General features: G+C 38.4%; 1 protein-coding gene across 7 annotated transcripts in view; it reads left to right on the top strand.

Moving 5' to 3' along the window:
* Nucleotides 1-563: 563 nt before the first annotated feature.
* LOC134220303 (protein crumbs) overlaps nt 564-20,793 on the top strand; it is a 209,499-nt gene continuing 189,269 nt past the window's right edge. For 4 of the 7 annotated variants that reach the window (XR_009981853.1, XM_062699314.1, XM_062699317.1 and 1 more), the window contains exon 1: nt 564-1,276. Coding sequence is in view for 6 of the 7 variants with exons in the window: in XM_062699314.1 (XP_062555298.1) it covers nt 1,225-1,276 (52 nt within the window). In the remaining variant the exon portion in view is untranslated. The remainder of the gene's footprint in view (nt 1,277-20,793) is intronic. The other 3 variants (XM_062699315.1, XM_062699319.1, XM_062699320.1) reach the window with 1 other exon arrangement.

The raw sequence follows: 20,793 nt of genomic DNA on the forward strand, positions 1-20,793 counted from the left end.
AAACAAAAATTCCACCCATTTTTACAAGTTCGAATTAGAGTTGGAACGTTAGAGGTTTAGCCGAAAATACGGGTGCTGGCTAAATTAATTTTTGTAGTGCTTATTTAATTAGATATGACAAGCACATTGTGAATTCACCTTTCTCTCTAGATAAGCAGGGGTGTTTTTCGTGACAGTCGAAGCTAAATAAGTAAGCCATAGATAAATGAAAAAATCGGAATACATTATTTTCGGAGCATGTTTTCAACTTGTTATCTGTTTTCATGTAAACACATGAGTATCATATCGTTAATTACACTCCTGATTTGTGTAATTTTCATTCAAAAAATGAAAATCACTTACTTGAATTGACTTCAATCCCCGGAGCCTCTACTGTAGCAACCACCTGTAACCAACACAGCAACGGACCTTTCGCCAACCTGCTGGGAGTGTGGGTGCAAACAAACCTCAGGTACCATGCCACAACTGCGGTGCAGCCAGGTCTCTCACACTGGCTGGGCACCTCCGTACACCAAACATTCGATATAGTATACAGCTACGTACGGTACCTCCATCGGTTGACCACCACAGACAGTCAGTTGAGTTTGAACTTTCGGTGCGTACGGACGGGATTCCGTTTGCGAGCGAGGTCGATGCGTTGCGCGCCGTTCACTGTTAGAATTGTTACATTATTCAGTGTTATGTCTTGTTAGTTGTCCGTCCGCAGTGCTTTCGGGGCTTCAGGTCGCCATTCTCTGTTTCGCTGTTTCGTGCGTGGGATAAGACGACGGCAGCAGCGACTTCAACCGCCCGAAGACGGAGGAAAGGTGTTCTGTCTTGACCATTATTATTATTCTTTCTCCGCTTCGCAAGTTCGCCGAGGTGGGCTGTGTGTATCGAGTGGTTGTGTAGATGTGGCCGACGGAGTTCTGGTGAATTGGCAGCAGAAGCAGTTCTCGGGGTTGTGTGTTTTCGACACAAGGAAAGAGGAGTGCAGAAAAAGCAGCAATAGTTTTTCACTGATTTTCGGCCGAGGCCCGAAAAACAGTTGCCTGCAGGGGGAAAACGGCAATCTAATTAGGTTTGGTTCTGTGCAACGTGTACCCAACAGTAGTGGTGTTCAGTGTTTTTTTTGTGTGGGGTGATCTTTGCGATCTTCGTGTATGACCTGTGCGACGTGATTGACGGAGTATCTCAATGAGGATCTTATAGCAGAGCAGCAGTTGAAAGAAGCAAAACGCAAACATGGGGATCAATTTGCTACTGGGTCCAACGATTGGAGTATTTCTACTACTAGGTAAGTGGTGGCTCGTGGTGACTGTTGTTTGCTACAGTGACGTTCAACTCGAAGCAGCGCATACCTGCCTGGATATTTGAATGCGAAGTGTACACACAAAGTGAGTCATACCTTGTTGGGTTGGAATTTCACCACGGAGACGACGGCGACGACGACGACTACGGTCAAAGTCGGTGATGGTTGTTGATGACTGGCGAGTGGCGATGACTGTGAATGGATTTATTTAGCAGCGTGGCGCGAAGGTGATGAAGAGGGAACTACGGTAACTTTGCAGAAACATTACTTCGCTTCGCTCGTAGTGGATTGTTATTCGTAGGTTGAATAATATGAAATGAGGAAATCTTCTCTAGAAAACCTGAGCGTCCATCGGGATCTCAAGAACAACAAGTATACCGAGAATCATTACAAACTCCCAGTAAATCAAGATCATTCTGGAGTTTCTGAAATGTTCACAAAATCTCAATGTCTATTTAAAAATCATTATCAGATGAGAATTTTACTCCAAATAAATACCTACGTTCAGTTCACAAAATGATGCATATTCATAATCTCGTTTAAAATGTCGCAAATTTTCAGCCCATTGGAAGTTCTAAACATATGTTTCTTCTGTAATGTTTAAATTCACTCGGATCGTATCCCTTCTCGCTGCAATGGAAAACAAATCACAGAAATTAGAGAAAAAACTCGTCTAATTAAGACGACGGAAATACTTGAGTTGTTCAAAATTACAAAAAATCTTCAAAATTTAGATCGTTGTAAAATCAGGAGTAACTATTCCAAAACTTCAAGTAATAAAATCACACTCTTCTAATTGTTTAACCTGGATCTATTTTTTAATTTCCCAACCTGAATCGTGGTACATATTTAGATTTCTAGTAACACGTGCAGCTATGGATAAGAACCGGTTTTAATTAATGCAAAAATATGTATTAATAATAAATTACATATATGAATCGATCCAACTCGGTTGTTATTTTTACATCTCAGTTGCTTCGCTTGATAATACTAGAGAACATTCCAACAAACATTTTAAGCTGATAGAGTGCTTATTCAACCAAAAAAATCTTCTTCAGTTCAAAAAAAACTAGCTTATCCAGTTTAAGTTTAATTGTTCCGTCCAAGGAATGTGAACAAACTGATAGATTCGGATTTAATATTTTCATACAGGATTTGATATTTTCATGAAAATTTAGTTTTTCTATTTGAAAATTGTTCCTGGATTGCAAAGAAAGAGCTCTATAATTCAATACATGGTTGACGGTCTCCAGTTAGCCTTGCGAGCAAAGGCATAGGATTGCTAAACCACAATGCATTTTTTTCCTTCAATTTTCATTCTCAATTGTCTGGTACAATATTTCTTCCGCTGGCTTTAAGTTGAAACTGTCCAGAATCCAAATAAATTATAACTCGAGTTTTCAGAGCCACCAATCTTGATAAAGAAGCAACGAATAATTGTCATCTTTTTATTTTGGCTTTGCAGCGAATATTTACTATTTCGACACGGTTGTTTCATAAGGGCCAATGTCGCAAACGTAAACAATGCCTTTTCCTGCAAATTCCTCAACAACTAGGACCGCTCCCAGCTAACAACCACTTGGAAGTGGTGGCGCTCCGCGCCTTCTTGCGAGCGGAAGTGGAAAATACCGCCAGAAGTCTCTAATCTTCCTGAAATCAGCAGAAGAAGTCAATGTTTACGTTTGCGACTTTCGCCCTTTTGAAACAACAATGTCGATTTCGTCGAAAGCCATTTGGTCGAATGGCATTTAGTCGAATGACGATTGGTCGAGAAAACATTACGTCAAATGGACTATTAGTCGAAAATGATTTATTAGTCCACTAGAGACGTAGATCGAAAGGACATTACGTCGAATGGACATTTGGTCAAATGGAAAATTATTCGAGGGCAGATCTTCGAATGAATAATCTTGGCACATTTCATCGAATGAATATTTGAAAAAAAAAAATAGATCATTAGTAATTTAAAACTAATTCAAGCATAATTTTTCATAACGACGTATGTAACAAAAGTAAACAAAACGAGGTTTTTAATACAACGTGACAATCACACGCGGCTTTATATAATACGCATCGATTTTATTGATTTCAAATCTTAAAATTCTTTAATTAAATCTTTTTACGAATCGACGTATGTAAAAAAATCTATTTTTGAAGTCTCACTGTTACATACGTCGCTTTAACATATGGGAACTAAGAGCGACCTATATAACAAAAAAAGCAAAACAAAACAAAACTGCAGTTGCGTCAATCGTGCACTATGGAAAACCGACCAATGTACACCGACGTGCGTGCAGCATACCGGTGTATGTATAATTTTATCGTTTTTCACAGTGAATTTGAATGAACTGAGATTTGATGTGAAGCACGCTCATTACGTGTCATGTAATGACGCATGCCATCGGAAAAAAGTATTGAAAAAAGATTTAGTTTTAAAACAGTTTTAGAAAAAGTTTTGCCAACTTTCTGCAAAGGATTTCTCGAATCCTCATAATTGTTATATACGTCGTTATGAAAAATTATGCTTGAATTGATTTATTGTATCAAAACAAAAACTTCACCAGTATTTTGGGTTGTATACTATTTCGCCGAAAACCATTTCGCGGAAATTTTATTCGCGGAATGCATCAACTCTCCGAAACACATTTTGCGGAATGCACCTTTTTTCCGAAAGACATTACGCGGAATGTACCTTTTCACCGAAAGTCATTCCGCGGAATGCCATTTGGCGGAATTCAGTTAGAATAATCATCATTGAAATATTTACAGGTTTCTGCTTAATTACATGCAATCCGGGCTAATTTTTTTTGTATCTTTATTAGGGAGGCTTTCAGCCCTTGGCTGGCTCACCTCCGGAAGGCTGAATTGTGATTTAAATAATGAAAGATGATAATTATTTCTTTGAATGACCGCATCCGGTCGATATAACACAAAGTGAGAAAACAATGCCTTCTTGAAATGGACACGTTTGCTCAGTATAAAGAAACGAAAGAAGGTAGTCCCTTAGGGATTAACGCATCTGTCCAGTATAAAGCAAAGGGAAAGGTTATGCCTACTTTGAATAGATGCGTCTGCCCTAGAGATAGTCGGGTTTCCCGACCCGAACCCGGAATAGTTTTCACTCGAGTACCCGAGAATTTTTGTATTCGTAAACTTGTACATAACCCAAACCCGACATAATTAAATTATTTAAGCCCGCACTAAAGTTTTACCCGGAAAATTTAAACTATATATTTACTGGTTCTTTTTAAATCGAAAAAGAATGTAAGCCCAAACAACGAACAAGCTCAACAATTAACAAAACTGAATAAAATAAAATTCAGTATTTTATTTCTTAAACCCGTACCCGACCCGAACCCGATATTGTACTAATTTTCAAACTCAAATCCGACTTAAACTCGTCGGGTACGGGTTCGATTCGAGTTTCGGGTATCAAAACCCGAAACCCGACCATCTCTAGTCTGCCCCGTATTAGGCGAAATGAGTTGATAATGTCTTCTTTAAAAGAACGCGTCTGCCCGGTATGAGGCGAAGGGAAGAGTAACGGCTTCTTTAAATGAATGCATCTGCTTGGTATAAGGCGAAAGGAGTTGATAATGCCTTCTTAAAAAGAACGCATCTGTCCAGAGTCAGGCGACGGGAAGAGCAACGTCTACTTTAAATGAACGCATCTGCTTGGTATAAGGCGCAGGAAGGGGTAATGCTTTCTTCAAGTGGATGCATCTGCCCGGTATAAGCCGAAAGAAGTTGATAATGCATTCTTTGAATAGATGCGTCTGCCCGGTATAAGGCGAAAGGATGGGTAATGCTTTCTTCAAGTGGATGCATCTGCCCGGTATAAGGCGAAAGGAGGGGTAACGCCTTCTTTAAATGGATGCATCTGCCCGGTATAAGGGGAGAGGAGTTGATAATGCTTTCTTCAAAAGAACGCGTCTGCCCGGTATAAGGCGAAGGGTGGAGTAACGCCTTCTTTAAATAGGTGTATCTGCTCAGTATAAGGCGAAAGGAGTAAATAATGTCCCGATAATGTTCTTTAAAAGAACGCGTCTGCCCGGTATAAGGCGATGGGAAGAGTAACGTCTACTTCAAATGAATGCATCTGCTTGGTATAAAGCGAAGGGAGGGGTAATGCCTTGTTTAAGTGGATGCATCTGCCCGGTATAAGGCGAACGGAGTTTATAATGCTTTTTTTCAAAATAATGCGTCTGCGGGTATAATGCAAAAAGAGGGGTAACGCCTTCTTTAAATGGGTGAATCTGCTCAGTATAAGGCGAAAGGAGTTGATAATACCTTCTTCGAATGGATGCGTCTGCCCGGTATAAGGCGAAAGGAGTTAAAAAAACCTTTTTTTTTTAGAACAAATGTACCCGGTAAAAGGGGAACGAATAAGTAATGCCTTCTTTAAATGGTAGCGTCTGCCCGGCTCAAAGTTGGCAGACGCTACCATTTTTTGGTATTAGGTGAAAGGAAAAAATAAATGAATATTCATAAAAACGTCTATCCGTAACAAAGTAAAGAGAGGAGATAATCCCTTCATTATATCTGGCCCTTCTTCCAGATATAATTAAGGATTTGTAAGAGGCAATTGAAATTTTGAAAACTACTTCTACATATTCTGGGAGGACTTATGCATGTAACTTGGCTTAGCAGGTAAGCAGGTGATAATTGCGTACGTACTGAATGAACACTGAGCTATTATCATCAGGGATTGAACTTATCATTTCATTATCATTTAGTATTCACCCAATAACTCATTCCAGAAGCGGAATTCTGAAAAGTGTTGTATGGTGGACTTCTAGCGCTATTTCCCCTCTACAACTTTGTCTAAGGGTACATTGCTCTATGTCTGATATTTACAGCGTGAAACGCTAAAATCATTTAATATACTAAATGATAATAACACTTATTATCATTTAGTATATTAAGTGATACTAGCGTTTCACGCTGTAAATATTGGACATAGAGCAATGTACCCTTAGACAAAGTTGTAGAGGGGAAATAGCGCTAGAAGTCCACCATACAACACTTTTCAGAATTCCGCTTCTGGAATGAGTTATTGGGTGAATACTAAATGATAATGAAATGATAAGTTCAATCCCTGATTATCATCAATATTCCGCGAAATGGTATATTCCGCGAAATGGTACATTCCGCCAAAAGTCATTCGACGAAAAGGTACAAACCGCCAAATGTCGTACCGGGAAAAGTTACAAACCGCCAAATGTTATTCCGCGAAATGCTCAACCGCGAAAATGAATTCCGCATTTCGGTGAAATGTTTTACAATCGTATTTTGCGCTCGGCCTGAGTTCCCTTTATTTTTACATTCTAGAGGTAGAAAATGGGAAAGGGTCGTTTGACCGATACCCATTCGACCGAATGCCATTTGGCCGAATGCCACTAGCCCGAACCATTGTGCCAAAAACCATCTGGCCGAACGGGTCATTTGGCCGAAAAGGTCAATCGGCCGAAAGGGTCATTTGTCCGGAAGGGTCATTTGGCCGAAAGGATCTTTTGGCCGAAAGGTTCATTTGGCCGAAAGGGGCATTTGGCCGAAAGGGTCATTTGGCCGAACGGGTAATTTGGCCGAATAGGACAATTGGTAGAATACGACATTTGGTTGAATTGGTCATTTGCCCGAATAGGACATTTGGCCGAATAGAACAATTGGCCGAATAAGTCATTTGGCCGAATATGACATTTACCGGAATAGGACATTTGGCCGAATATGACATTCTCACTACTCACTTCACGCTTCTCACTTTTTACAGTAAGAAATGAGAAATGAGGAGTGAGAAGTGAGACTTCTCACTTTTCACTCCTCATTTCTTATTTCCTCCTGTAAAAAGTGAGAAGCACAAAGTGAGTAGTGAGACGACATCGCGCTTCTAACTTTTCACAGCACTGTGAAAAATGAGTAGATCGACACGTTAATTCTCATTATTTAAAGTGAGCAGTGAGAAATGAGTAGTGAGATGTCTTCTTTCTCACTCCACATTTCTCACTTTTCAAATGACATGGTCGGTCAAATGTCTTATTCGGCCAAATGTCCTATTCGGTCTAATGCATTCTTCCGCCAAATAACCCTTTCGGCCAAATGATCCTTTCGACCTAATGGTCTGTCCGGCCAAATGCTATATTCGGCCAAACAACTTTCGGCCAAACGGCCCTTTCTAGTAGAGAACATTGGAACTCATCAAGTTAGCCTTGATCCTATTGTTTTCTGAGTGAACAAACATAATATTTTTAATCAAATAATTTTCGGTACCTTAAGCAGTAATTGATCCTGGAGAAAATATAACTTTGACGTAGTAGCAACCATTGATATGTACAGTCAGTCTAATCTAAGCTAAGCTTGAGAAAATGTGATTTGGATGCCTATAAATTGATCATTCTATGTTTAATTAGTATTCATATTTTTAGATCCCCTATAATGTAGCCAAAAACAATTTCGAAATATATTAAAATTTTGTTTTGTTTATCTCACCATATGGCCCAGAGGATATTTGTTTCACAAAAATTCAAAGTTTACTATGAAATAGAAGCAGTACTGGAATTTCTCATCTTCAATGAGAGATGTCACGCGATGTTTACATAGCTGCCCCTTTTAATGTAGAAACTCGAAGGATGAATAGGCATCAAAATCCAATTTTCAAGGAACGATTACCCCCTGTGATGCAGAAGATAGTTGACGTTTGTTGATTTATTCAAACCCAAACCCTGGCAAACTTGATCATGTTTTCTACCTATTGAATGTCAAAATAAAAGAAACTCACGCCGCCATTACCTAGTGTAAAATTGTACTAGATTGCTCTAATAGTGACCAAAGAAAGATGGGTTCACAAAAAGAATAAATAAGTTAAGTGAAAGAAAGAGTATCCATGAAAAGAATAAGAAAACCTATTCGATGAAATGTCAATTCAACCAAATGTCCCCTCGACGAAACGCCCCTTCGACCAAACCTACCTAATATACCTAATAATTTGCTATTTCTTTAGGTTTTCAATGTTCTTATAGTCCACCAGGGTCTCCTGAAGTTTCCGTCAGCTCTAACTTAAAATCCTCACCTCACCAGAATTTTCTCACGTTCAGTGAGTTCCTCCAATCGATTCATCCACACCAGACCAGTGGATGGCAGATTTTAATACAGTTTTGCATAAGAACCTTACAGAAACTGTATAATAATTGGGCATATACAATTTATGGAAGATTTTGATACAATTGTTGTATTGAAATTATACAGATTTGTATTATTTTAATACAATTTCTGTATAAAAACCATTGGCGTAAATAAGGGGCTTAGCCCTCCCTAGAAAAAAAATTGCCCCCCTAGGATTTGATAAGTTAGTTAGCAGTGATATCAGTTTTCAACATATAGCATAATGAATTACCGAAAAAGTTTGAAGACTAAAGAGTTATCTCTCATAATCACTCTATCATATTTAATGAAATGAGTGGATGAAAAATTAGCTTGTTTCTGAATTCAGAGAAAGATTCCCATCAGCATCCGAGAAGGATTCTCATCAGAATCCGAGAAGAATTCTCACTTCAATCTCCAAGGAATTATTTTCGGATTCATCGAAGTATTCTAATCGTAATCCAGAAGAATTCCTACTGGATTCTTTCCAGTATTGTTAAGCAATGCACTTGGGAATCTGTGAAAAATACCCTTTAAAATCCATGGAGGATTTGCTTTAGAATCTCCGTTGATTTGCTCCGGAATATCTCCAGATTCGTTTTAAGATTGGTTTAGGAATTTCTTGACAAATCAGAATCCTTCGGCGATTTGCTTCGTAATCCTTTGAAGATTTAATTCGGAGTCTCTCGACGTTTTGCAAATGATCTGCGTTGAGATCTCTAGACGATAAGGAATCCGGCTGAAGATTAGCTTCGGAATCCCGCGAAGAATTGCTTCAGAACCATTCGACGTTTTGTTTCGGAATGCATCGACGGTTTGCTTCAGAATTTCTCATAGATTTTGTTCAGAGTCCCTTAACGATTTTTTTTAACCATTCGACGATTGGCTTCGAAATGCTTTGATGATTTGCATCGGAATCCCTCAACGATTTTGGAGGATTCCCTTCGGGATCACTGGTGGATTCTTTTCGAAATAACTGAAGGATTAATTCGGAGTCGCTCGACGATTTGCTTCCAAGTCCTTCGACGGATTGCTTTGGAATCCTTCGACGATATGCGTCTTCATCCCTGGAACATTGCTCATGAAATACCTGGAACTATCATATTGGAATTCCTGGAGGGTTTTCGACGAAATCCCTGGAATATTCCCCTTCAAATTCCTGAAATATTCCCGTCGAAATTCCTGGAGGGTGAAGGATCCCTGGTACATTCTCGTCGGAATCCTTGATTTTTTTCCGTTGGAATTCCTGTAACATTCCCTCCTAAATCTCTGGTAGATTCCTTTCATGATCCCTGGAGGCTCCCATCGGTATTCTTGAAGGATTTTTGTCGAAATATCTAGAGATTCCCGTCGGAGTCCCTGGAACATTCCAATCAGAATCACTAAAGGATTCTCATCAGAATTCTTGGAAGATTCTCGGCGGAATCCATGGAAAGTTGCACTATTTTTTTCATTTGAGATAGATAGAATATTTATGAAGTATGCAAATATATCCACTGCCTGACGCTAGTCGAGCGCAATTAAACATAGACATGCATTTGTCACATTACCGCTGATAACTTGATGAGATGTTAAAATGTTCGAGAATTTTCAAAAGGGGGTCAATTTCGAGAAAAAATATAAAGGGGCTATAGCACCCCCTAGGCATCGGAGGTAGTTACGCCAATGATAAAAACCTTACAGATTTGTATATGCCACGTTTTTATACAATCATTGTATGTTTTTTGGGTGCATATATCGTGTGGATTTAATCAAACCTAATCAAAATTCCATTGTATGTCTTTTACTAAATTTAAAAAAAATGGGTTGCTGCGGTGATAGACCAATTTCGCTGCAATTCACTTTCAACATTCGACTAAATGTCCTTTTGACTAAAAGTATTTTCGACTGAATGTCCATTTGACCAAGTGTCTTTTCGACCAGATATCCTCTCGACCAAATGTCATTCGACTAAACGTCATTCAACGAACTGTCACAAAACCCTTTGCTGCGTCGCAGCAAGCATGGAATAAAAAGATAACAGTTGCTCGTTGTTTCAATATTGAGAGGGGAGCCCTTTAGGACGCGAGGTGAAACAAAATTGGATTCCAAAAAGTTCGTCCTTAATTTCACTTTTATTTTGAGGTTAAAAGGCAAGTTACTGGAAAACGGGGAGGGTATAGGGAGCAGTTTAAGGACTATTCATTAAAGTACGTGGACACCTTTTTATGAATGGTTTAAGATTAAAACTAAACCAAAAAATTGGTAATTTTCACTCTGTGTGTAAAGACATTGTTTACTTTTGCAGCACACCTGGAAAATTTGGAAAAACCTTAAAAATTCCGAACGATAGGTTGGATCAGTTTATCAACTCGCAGATCAATTCTGCACAAATGGTACAGTGCATTTTAATGGACGACGAGATATACGTCAAATTGGACAAAAGTACACTTCCAGGGCCACATTTTTCAACGCTGAACAGAGGACAGATGTTCCTGATGACGTGAGGTTTATCTGAACCGAAAAAAATGGGGAAAAGGTTTTGGTATGGCAAGCAATTTGCTGCTGAGACTTAAAAAGTTCTCCGAATTTCACAAACAATGGTGAAAATTAAATAAAATAATGTATCAAAAAACGACTTCTAACCATCTACCGAAAGCATACGGATCCTCTATTGTTTTCGCCGGATCTGACATCGGCTCACTACACTTCTGCTACGTTGGAGATGCTGATGAAGGAAAAAGTCGATTTTGTCGAAAAATACCAAAATCCATAAAACTGTCCTGAACTGCGTCCTATCGAAAAATACTGGGCAATAATTACGCGGCATCTTAAGGTAGATGGAAGAGAAGGAAGCTCTGTTAACTGCTTCAAGGAAATTTGGTCTGCGGCACAATGAAAAGTTACGGAAGAAGTTGTGCAGAATCTAATGGGAGGTAACAAGAGAAAAGTCTGAGCATTCTTCAGAAATGAAAAGTAAATATTCGAAATCACGTTAAATCGTTCATATGTATGTTGATTGTCATTTATATAAAGTATCCTTATGAATTTGTTCAAAAATAAACATGCTCCTTTGAAAACCAGGTGTCTACTTTCTTTAATGAACAGTCCTTATTGTTTGAAAAGTGAACAAATTGCGTCAATTCTGAACCCCCGGACCGGTTTCAACCATATTTGGTACACAATTTCTCTATCCCAAGAAGAAAATCATAGACGGGATTGGATGGTCATTGGGAAAAGGGGAAGGGTACTAATTTGAAATCGAGCAATTCAGTGTATCTTTCATCTCCCAGGAACGATTTCAATAAAATTTGGAATACAAATTCTCTACACTGAGGAGTCTATTGCATTGGAGGTGGGAGGGTCACTGGGAACACGGGAAGGGCTATTCTACCGTAATCAAGCTCTTTAACAGAAAAATAGAAAACCTGTATGTTGTTATTTGACGCATACGTCACTTTTTTAATTATGGCAGTATTGTTCAGTAAATGAATAATTTTGCGTAAATTCTAAGCTTCTGGGCAGAGAGATGTTTATATGGAAGGTGGAACGATCGTTGAGGAATTCAGGAGGTCGTAAAGGGATGAGTATTGCTTAGAAAACGAACAGTTCAATGTAACTTCTAAGCCCTTTGACCGATTTCAACCAAATTTGGAACACATATTATCCAACCATGGAGATGATTATAAGAAGTGGGAGTTTCACTGGGAAAAGGGAAGAGGTGTTTTTATCCGCATAATGAATAGTTTAATTAAGTGAACACATGAAGCAAGAAGAAAAGTGTAGGAAGAAGGCCACAGACATAAGATAGATGGAAGAAAAAATAAATGAAAGAAGAAGATTATTGAAGGAAAAAAGAACAAGGAAGAGAGATGAAAATAAATCTAGACCAACATTTGAAAAGGGCGTAACAGCCAAAATTTATTCCTTCTAATTCCTCGTGTACATATATAGCTAAATATGTAGACGAAGAATCAGAAGGAATATTTTTTGGCTGTTACGCCCTTTTCAAATGTTGGTCTAGAAATATGATTTTTTTGAGAGATTGAAAAGCCGGTAATATAATACAGTGTTGACCCGATTTTGTCACTCCCTGATTTTGTCTACCCCCGATTTTGTCTACCCCCGATTTTATCACGTTTTCGACCCGATTTTATCACGTCCCGATTTTGTCACGTTTTCGACCCGATTTTGTCACCCCAAAAATTTTTGTCATTCTTTTTATTTTCGAAAATAATACCAAAAACAGCATTGATTTTCATGAAATAACTTTCACCGCCTGTAGTTTATTACGAAAAACTTCTGAGTACCTCGGAAATATTCTGTAAGCAATTTCAACAAGAAATAACGGGTACCGTTCACGCATTTGGCCTTTCCAAGGCATAAAATGATTCATATTTGTGGAATGAATTAAAAAAAAATGAAAATAATCACCCCAGAATTCACTACGGGGGGGAGGTGATAAAATCGGGATATTACTGTATATGATTAGTAAAGCGCTTGCTGCCGTTTTATCATCTCTCTCTCTTGTACGCGCACAGAATGAATAGGATTTGTTTTCATCGGGAAACGCTTTGGAAGCGTTTCCCAATGAAAACAAATCCTATCCCCTTCGTACGCGTGCAAGAGAAAGATGATTAACGTCAGCTAGCTCTATGAGAATGGATACCTTACCTTTGTATCTATTGTCATTGGATTACTACTAAATGAAACAGCTGTCTATTTGCATTGCAGATCTTGTGTGTAGTTTTTTCATCTATACATTTATTTACAAGAAACCATAGTTTTCCTCATCATCGCAGCTGTTAACTTGAAGAATACTTAGAGATTCCGCAGTGCACACAATGGCTAATATTCTAGCAGTTGTTCAGCACCAGAGAGCATCCAGAAACACTGTGTATTATGTGTTATATGGATATTACTTCCTCGGGTTGAGTAGAGCCAAGCTTGCTGTTTTGTATAAGAAACATAAATCTACTATTTCCAACTGGATCAAACGATACGAGGAGGATGGATTTTTCTCAAGAAGTAAATATGAGCGGGATTGTACAAAATTCACTTCCGAAAAGAGACAATGGTTGGTAGATATGTATTTGAGAAATCGAACAACATATCTCCATGAAGCGAAAAATTATTTTCAACAGGAGTTCCATGTAAGGATTTCGGTTCCATCTATTTGGCGCATTCTAAGCCAAGCTGGACTAACTTTAAATAATCTCGAAAGGAGAGCTATTCAGATTAAGGAGTGGGACATAATCAGATTTTTTAACGAAGTTTCAAGCATTCGTTGGGACTATTCCAATCCAACTTAATGTTCTTGGACGAAGTTAGTTTCGACAACCGCTCAATGTTGCGATCTAAAGGATACGGGGTCCGCGGTAAACGATTAGTTTTTTGATGTGAGTTTGTGAGGAAACCACGCCTTTCCCTATTATGCTTCATTGGTCAGCATGGTATGATAGATTGTTACTCGACTAGTGGAACATTTACTCGTTATATATTCTTTGAGTGTTGTAAACGCTTGGCTTTAGAAACGAATCAGATAAATCGATTTGGATCATGGACGGGACCAAAATACACTGCTGTGAGAACATAATTAACTACCTCAGATCTCTCGGAGTATATCCTTTGTTTTGCCGGTATATTGTCCATTTTTTAATCCTATAGAAATAGTTTTTGGATTATGCAAACGTCGAACGCAAGCAGTTTATATTGAAGGTGGAAAACAAGACATTAAACTAGTCATTGCTGAAGTCATGAGTAGTTTCAAGGACTACAATATGTCTAATCTCTTCAGGAAATGTGGTTATCTGAGGAGTGGAAAGTTTGACCCTTCGGCTGCCGAAAGTGTTGAAAAGTTCGACACTACAGATTTCGAATTTAATGACGAGAAAGGTCGAATGTATGTGTAATGTAAGTTGAATATTAAAAAACATCCGTTTTGAAAGAAATATACTACGAAAAACGTTTAAACCAATGTTTTATTGATTTTCAGACAAAGAAAAAGTACATAATTATGTATTAAAAAATCATAAGACGAATTACAGTTCCATCTTTTACATTAAGTTACTCATGATCTACATCTGGCATATCGGTTACTTTAGCGGCAATACCTTCGCTAAATTCACAATTTAATACAGCCACTGAAGCCTCCATTGCATCGAGAAATAATTCCCTTAATCGCTCTCGCGGTTCCAGTGAATCGATGCGCATCTTGAGATGTGCCATTTTAAGGCATAGTTTCTTTTGAACTGTTTCTACAGCCAAGAACGCCTCCTTAGCAGCTGCTCCCCAAATGTTGCATTGACATTATGAGCGATGACCAATCCACGTTTGATATGCTGGATTCTTGCGCCGTCTTTTGCTTTGAAGAGGTGTTGCAGATGTTCTGGTGGGGCAGAGCTTTTCATGGACCCTTGTGAATGAGCAGGTGACGATAATATTGCTGATGCCCACATCGTCCAAACGATTTCATGCGCATCCCATCGATCCCCATGCTCCCTGCGTAGATCGCGAGATAACTCAACCACAATCTGAGTTGATGCTGCACCAGATTTGTCACGATTTGAGGGATCAATCAAATGTTGTTTAACAGTGGTAAAGATTTTTCTCGAGCTTACTGATAGCGAATACACATGAAGTAAAACATGGATTTCCTTGTCCCTCCAGCTGTGTAGCAAATTGGTTGTTATCTTGTCGAGCATAGTGTACTTCCTGTTTTGATTCTCATAAAAAATTGCAAATTTGCTGAAATCGCTTTCCTCCGATTCCTCCTTATCTGACCACTTCGGAACAGTACTTCCATCTTCTTGCTGGTGAAACACAACTTCGCGAAGCAAATGAGATTTGGCCAAAATCCAAACTTTGCGCAGGAAGTCGTTTACGGACTTTGCTTGTACGTCCCAGTGGGCAATGTGAGCTCCGGATGATTGCCCCTTAAACTCTCGAACGAATGCCAACAAGCGACATCTGTATAGGCACGATGTTCATTCCTGAATCTGCTGCTCTTCCAAGCCATTATTATCCTAAATAAAACTGAGATCAGCGTCTTCATCCAACATTTCGATGTTTTCGAAATGGAATTCTTCATTGAAATCGTCATCTGTGAAGCTGTCCATTTCTTCCGTGGGCTATTTCAATGCGAGCTCCCTGAGAAAACATATGAAATCATTTAACTATCTAGTGCCTAGTTTTAGTAAATAAATTATTCTTACGTGTATGCGGAGTCTCGTTTCGACCGTCTTCCAGTGCGGTTGGTTTTTGCGCTCTACTTTTGTGCGGTGATTCGCCTAAAAGTAGAACAATAGAACCAGTGCAGTGACCGCGGTCGAAACAAATGTGTAGTGTATAAAAAAGTACTGCAGATCCTGAAGACGTGCGCATGTTCGTGCTTGCAAGGGCTGATCGATTGTTATCAAGGGCAATTCCCTTGCTAATATTGCGATCAAGGCTGTGTAAATGCTCAAACATGTTCAGCGTCAGATAAGGTTTTGATAATCCGTAAATTTAACACGCACGCACTCACACAAACGCACACACACACATTCACATTATACACACATAAATATACACAAATACATACATATACTGATGGACATGAGTGTTCGTCATTGTTTCATAATAGAACATGACGAATACTTTTGTCTATCAGTGTAGACATATAAGCACACACACACACATTTACACACATACAGATATACACATACACGCTCATATACATCATACAAAAAACACGTACACGATTTTTATCATATATTAGGTATCTATATTATTGGAAGCGTTTGGCACTGGAGGTCCACGCTTTCTTCCTTTCCCCTCGATTCCAAGCTATTGAGTGACTTTCGGTATTCCTGAAGTCGCTCAATATCTAGGAGTCATCTCTGCGGTACATACTAACTACGAAAAATGACGGAATTCAGAAACCGTCATTTTCCAGGATGCTTTCAAGTATTGGCTACGCATATGTATGAGATTAGATTAGATTAGATAAATTATTCTTGTATGCTTTATTTCTGACGGGGAATCAGAATCAAATCGAAGAAAGCGGAATAAACCAACGAAAACCTTTTAATCTTCTGCTCAAAATTGCACTTTCAAGCAGAAAACAATAATAAACATTGAAGTTTCAGCTTCGCAAGAGTCTGTCAAAAAAGTTCAAGATATATATATATATATATGAAAGGTGAAGGGTCTGCAAAATGACACGGTGGCGAAATCGTTATTGAAATCTGAGGACAGCGAAATTAATATCAGTGAAGTCTAAAGAAAAAATCGCAATACTGTGAATAAAATTGTGCTTGTTAAATTTGTTTCGTTCATCATTAAAACTATTTTAAACTGTCTTAGGTCTCGGAATCACTTTCAGTTTCACTAATGAACTACTGGCAAACTGCACAGTTTTTCTTTTTACAACCACCTCATCGAAAACCCCATTTTTGTTGGTAATCAAAGTTGCTCTATCAGAATAATTTATCTCTCGTTTGAGTTCTTGCTTTATCGCGTTGATTTATCAGTTTTGGTGCTATTCTGTATGTAATGTAGCACATTTGTGTAAGTAGCATTGAATCCATTAATGTCTGTTGTTTAATTTACGCTATGGGGTGTGTTAGTAATATGGCACATCTCTAATTTTGAACAATTTGAAAATAAGTATTTTTTGAACTTTCATACGATTTTTATGGAACGGAAACATATTGAAAAACTTCACACCCATTTTCTCAAAACTGAGTTTTTATCACTTACACCCCTTTGTGTTTGACCACCTCAATTTTAAGCATATTTAAAGTATTAAGCAAAGCGGCATTCAGGTCAAATCGCCTAACACTAAGAATGGCACAAACCAAAACCGGCACAACTACAAACTAGCTCAAATCCTATTCATGGTTTCGTATGAGAAGCTAGTGGTAGATAGAAGTGGGTTACGCTGGAAAGTAACAGGGTGACTTGATACTTTGAAATGATCTGATCAAAGCAAAACTCATCATCTCTTAACTCACAAACTAATTTGTTTCTGGAAAATCGCCTAAGAATTAGACCTACAAAGGGTTTTAAAAATCCACCAGCTAGCTAGCGATACTTGGATTTTTTTTATTTTACAGTAACTGGCTGTTGGAATAATATTTCAAGGCCTGAAATATGTTCGGGAATTAGAATTGAAAGAGTTATGAATAATGTTAATCGAAAAATTTGAGATAAATAAACGCAATTGAAAAACATTCACTCCTATGAATATTGAAGTTGCTCCTTAGTGGAATGTTTATGTGCCAAACACTCAGCGAACTGGACTAGCGAAATTCATAACTGACGCCTTATGAAACTTCGACTGAATATTCCACCAACAGTGCTTTTTATACGCAGTTACCTTCACAAGTCTTCAAGCGTCGATGGGCGTGTGGTCTACATACCGGCCTCCCGATCCCGACGTCCGTGGTTCGAACCCAGTCTGCCGAACTTTGCTTTTTTTTTAATGTAAATCATCATTCATAAGGTAACATATTGAAATTCATACCGATTCCTTGTGGCAAATTTTCATAAGGCGTTTGATTGGAAATCATACGTCCAGTTTCCTCAGTGAAGGAGTGTGACTTAAGAAAATCTTCAATCTGTATTTGCCTATGCCATCTGGTAATCTATTGAGTCTTCACTAGTTACAAATTCACATTTTTCTTATATTCTTGGAAAAATACGTGACACTACGCTGCTTTGCCTATTCAGATATCTATTTGATCGTATTCATAAAATAACTTAGTTTTGAATAGGGGGAAAGACGGCTTTGGCCGGTTTTGTTCTATTATTGGCAGGGGGTTTTTGTCGACCAAATTTTATGAAATTTGGCCAAAATGTTCTTTGATATGCAAAGAATGTTTAGGCCAAATTGTAGCATAGTCAGACATAAAAAACCCCTGCCAATAATAGAACAAAACCTGCCAAAGCCGTCATTCCCCCTACCTAATATTCTAGCTTTAACTTTTATAGTCATTTTCAATACAAAACAATTGGACAGCATCGTCAAATGCAACTTGATTCAATAAATTGGTTAAGGATAAATGCCTTTAAAATGAGTGAAGTTAAAAAAAACATTTTGTATTTAAAATAATGTACTTCTGCCATAACCAGGCTTGTAAAATGTCATCTGCATGTCATTTGACTAATTTGTTAATAACTTTCTTCAGAAGTTAAATTCACATCATGATTTTAGATGTACTCATAAAGCTTGAGTAGGGCTATATTTTTGTTCAAGGGTACATTGCTCTAAATATAACATCTAAGGGTGGAGAGTGAAAACACTCCAAAATGTCACGTGTCATTTGACATAATGTCATTTGAATGACATTTTGCCTCCCACGCCCCAGATTACACATTTACAGCAATGTATTGTTAGACAAAGTTGTAGGCACATTTAACCGATTCAATCCGGATGGGTCATATATGACCCAAGACGAAAATCAGTTGTCGAAAATCAGTTTTAAGAGATAGAGCCTTGCTTTCTTCAGCAAAAATGTTCAAAATTAACTGTTCCATCCAGGAAAAATATTGCCCAGGTCAGGTTATGGTCACTAGGATGATCTAGAGCATCCAAACTATCCTTGAGTTCTAATTGTGATGTTCTAAGGAATCAACACCATTTTTTACCACATTCTGATTAAATAATTGAAATTGAAATACTTTATGATAATATCCCGCACCTGTCATGCAGTATAACAGATCTTTTTCAATACCTAAGATACTCTAAACAGTTCTTTAACTCAGATCTTAATATTCAAATCGGTCAACAAAAAGATCTACGATGTCCCCACTATTTTTATGAGTTGGGACAGCTCCACGGTTCTTCATTACACCATTACAGACACACCACAGAATTCGTTCGGCATCTACAGCACTCCAAACTATCCTTGAGTACAGATCCTACTATTCAAATCGATCAACATGCAGATCTTAGATGTCCCCACTAGTTTTATGAGCTGGAATAGTTCCAGGATACCTCGTAATATAATTACAGACACACCACATAATTTGTTCGACATCTACGACACTCCAAACTTTCCTTGAGTATAGATCCTAATGTTCAAATCGATCAACATGCTGATCTTCGATGTCCCCACTAGTTTTATAAGTTAGAATAGCTCCAGGATGCCTCGTAACACCACAGACACTCCACAGAATTTGTTCGATATCTACGACACTCCAAACTCTCCTTGAGTACAGATCCTAATATTAAGATCGATCGATAAGAAGATCTTCGATGTCCCACTATTTTTATGAGTTGGAATAGCTCCAGGATACCTCGTCACATCATTACAGACACACCACAGAATTCGTTCGACATCTACGACACTCCAAACTATCCTTGAGTACAGATCCTAATATTCAAGTCGATCAACATGCAGATTTTCGATGTCCCCACTATTTTTATGAGTTGGAATAGCTCCAGGATACCTTGTAACATCATTACAGACACACCACAGAATTCGTTCGACATCTACGACACTCCAAACTCTCCTTGAGTACAGATCCTAATGTTCAAATCGATCAACATGCAGCTCTTCGATGTCCCCACTAGTTTTATGAGTTGGAATAGCTCCAGGATAACTCGTAACACCATAACAGACACTTCACAGAATTCGTTCGACACCTACGACACTCCAAACTATCCTTGAGTATAGATCCTAATATTCAAATCGATCATCATGCAGATCTTCGATGTCCCCACTATTTTTATGAGTTGGAATAGCTCCAGGATACCTCGTAACATCATTACAGACACACCACAGAATTCGTTCGACATCTACGACACTCCAAACTCTCCTTGAGTACAGATCCTAATGTTCAAATCGATCAACATGCAGCTCTTCGATGTCCCCACTAGTTTTATGAGTTGGAATAGCTCCAGGATACCTCGTAACATCATTACAGACACATCACAGAATTCTTTCGATATCTACGACACTCCAAACTCTCCTTGAGATCAGATCCTAATATTCAAATCGATCAACATAGAGATCCTCGATGTCCCCACTAGTTTTATGAGGTGGAATAGCTCCGCGATACCTCGTAACACCATTACAGGCACACCAGAGTTCGTTCGACATCTATGGCACTCCAAACTATCCTTGAGTACAGGTCTTAATATTCAAATCGATCAACATGAAGATCTTCGATGTCCCCACTAGTTTTATGAGTTGGAATAGCTCCACGGGATTTCGTGACACCATTATAGACACATCACAGAATTCGTTTGACATCTACGACACTCAAAACTGTCTTTGAGCGCAGATCCTAATATTCAAAACGATCAACATGAAGATCTCCGATGTCTTAACTATTTTTACGAGATGGAATAGCTCCACGGAACTTCGGTACACAGTAAGATATACACCACAGAATTC

Source organism: Armigeres subalbatus, chromosome 3 (assembly GCF_024139115.2).
Source record: "Armigeres subalbatus isolate Guangzhou_Male chromosome 3, GZ_Asu_2, whole genome shotgun sequence".
Taxonomy (NCBI): Eukaryota; Metazoa; Arthropoda; class Insecta; order Diptera; family Culicidae; genus Armigeres; species Armigeres subalbatus.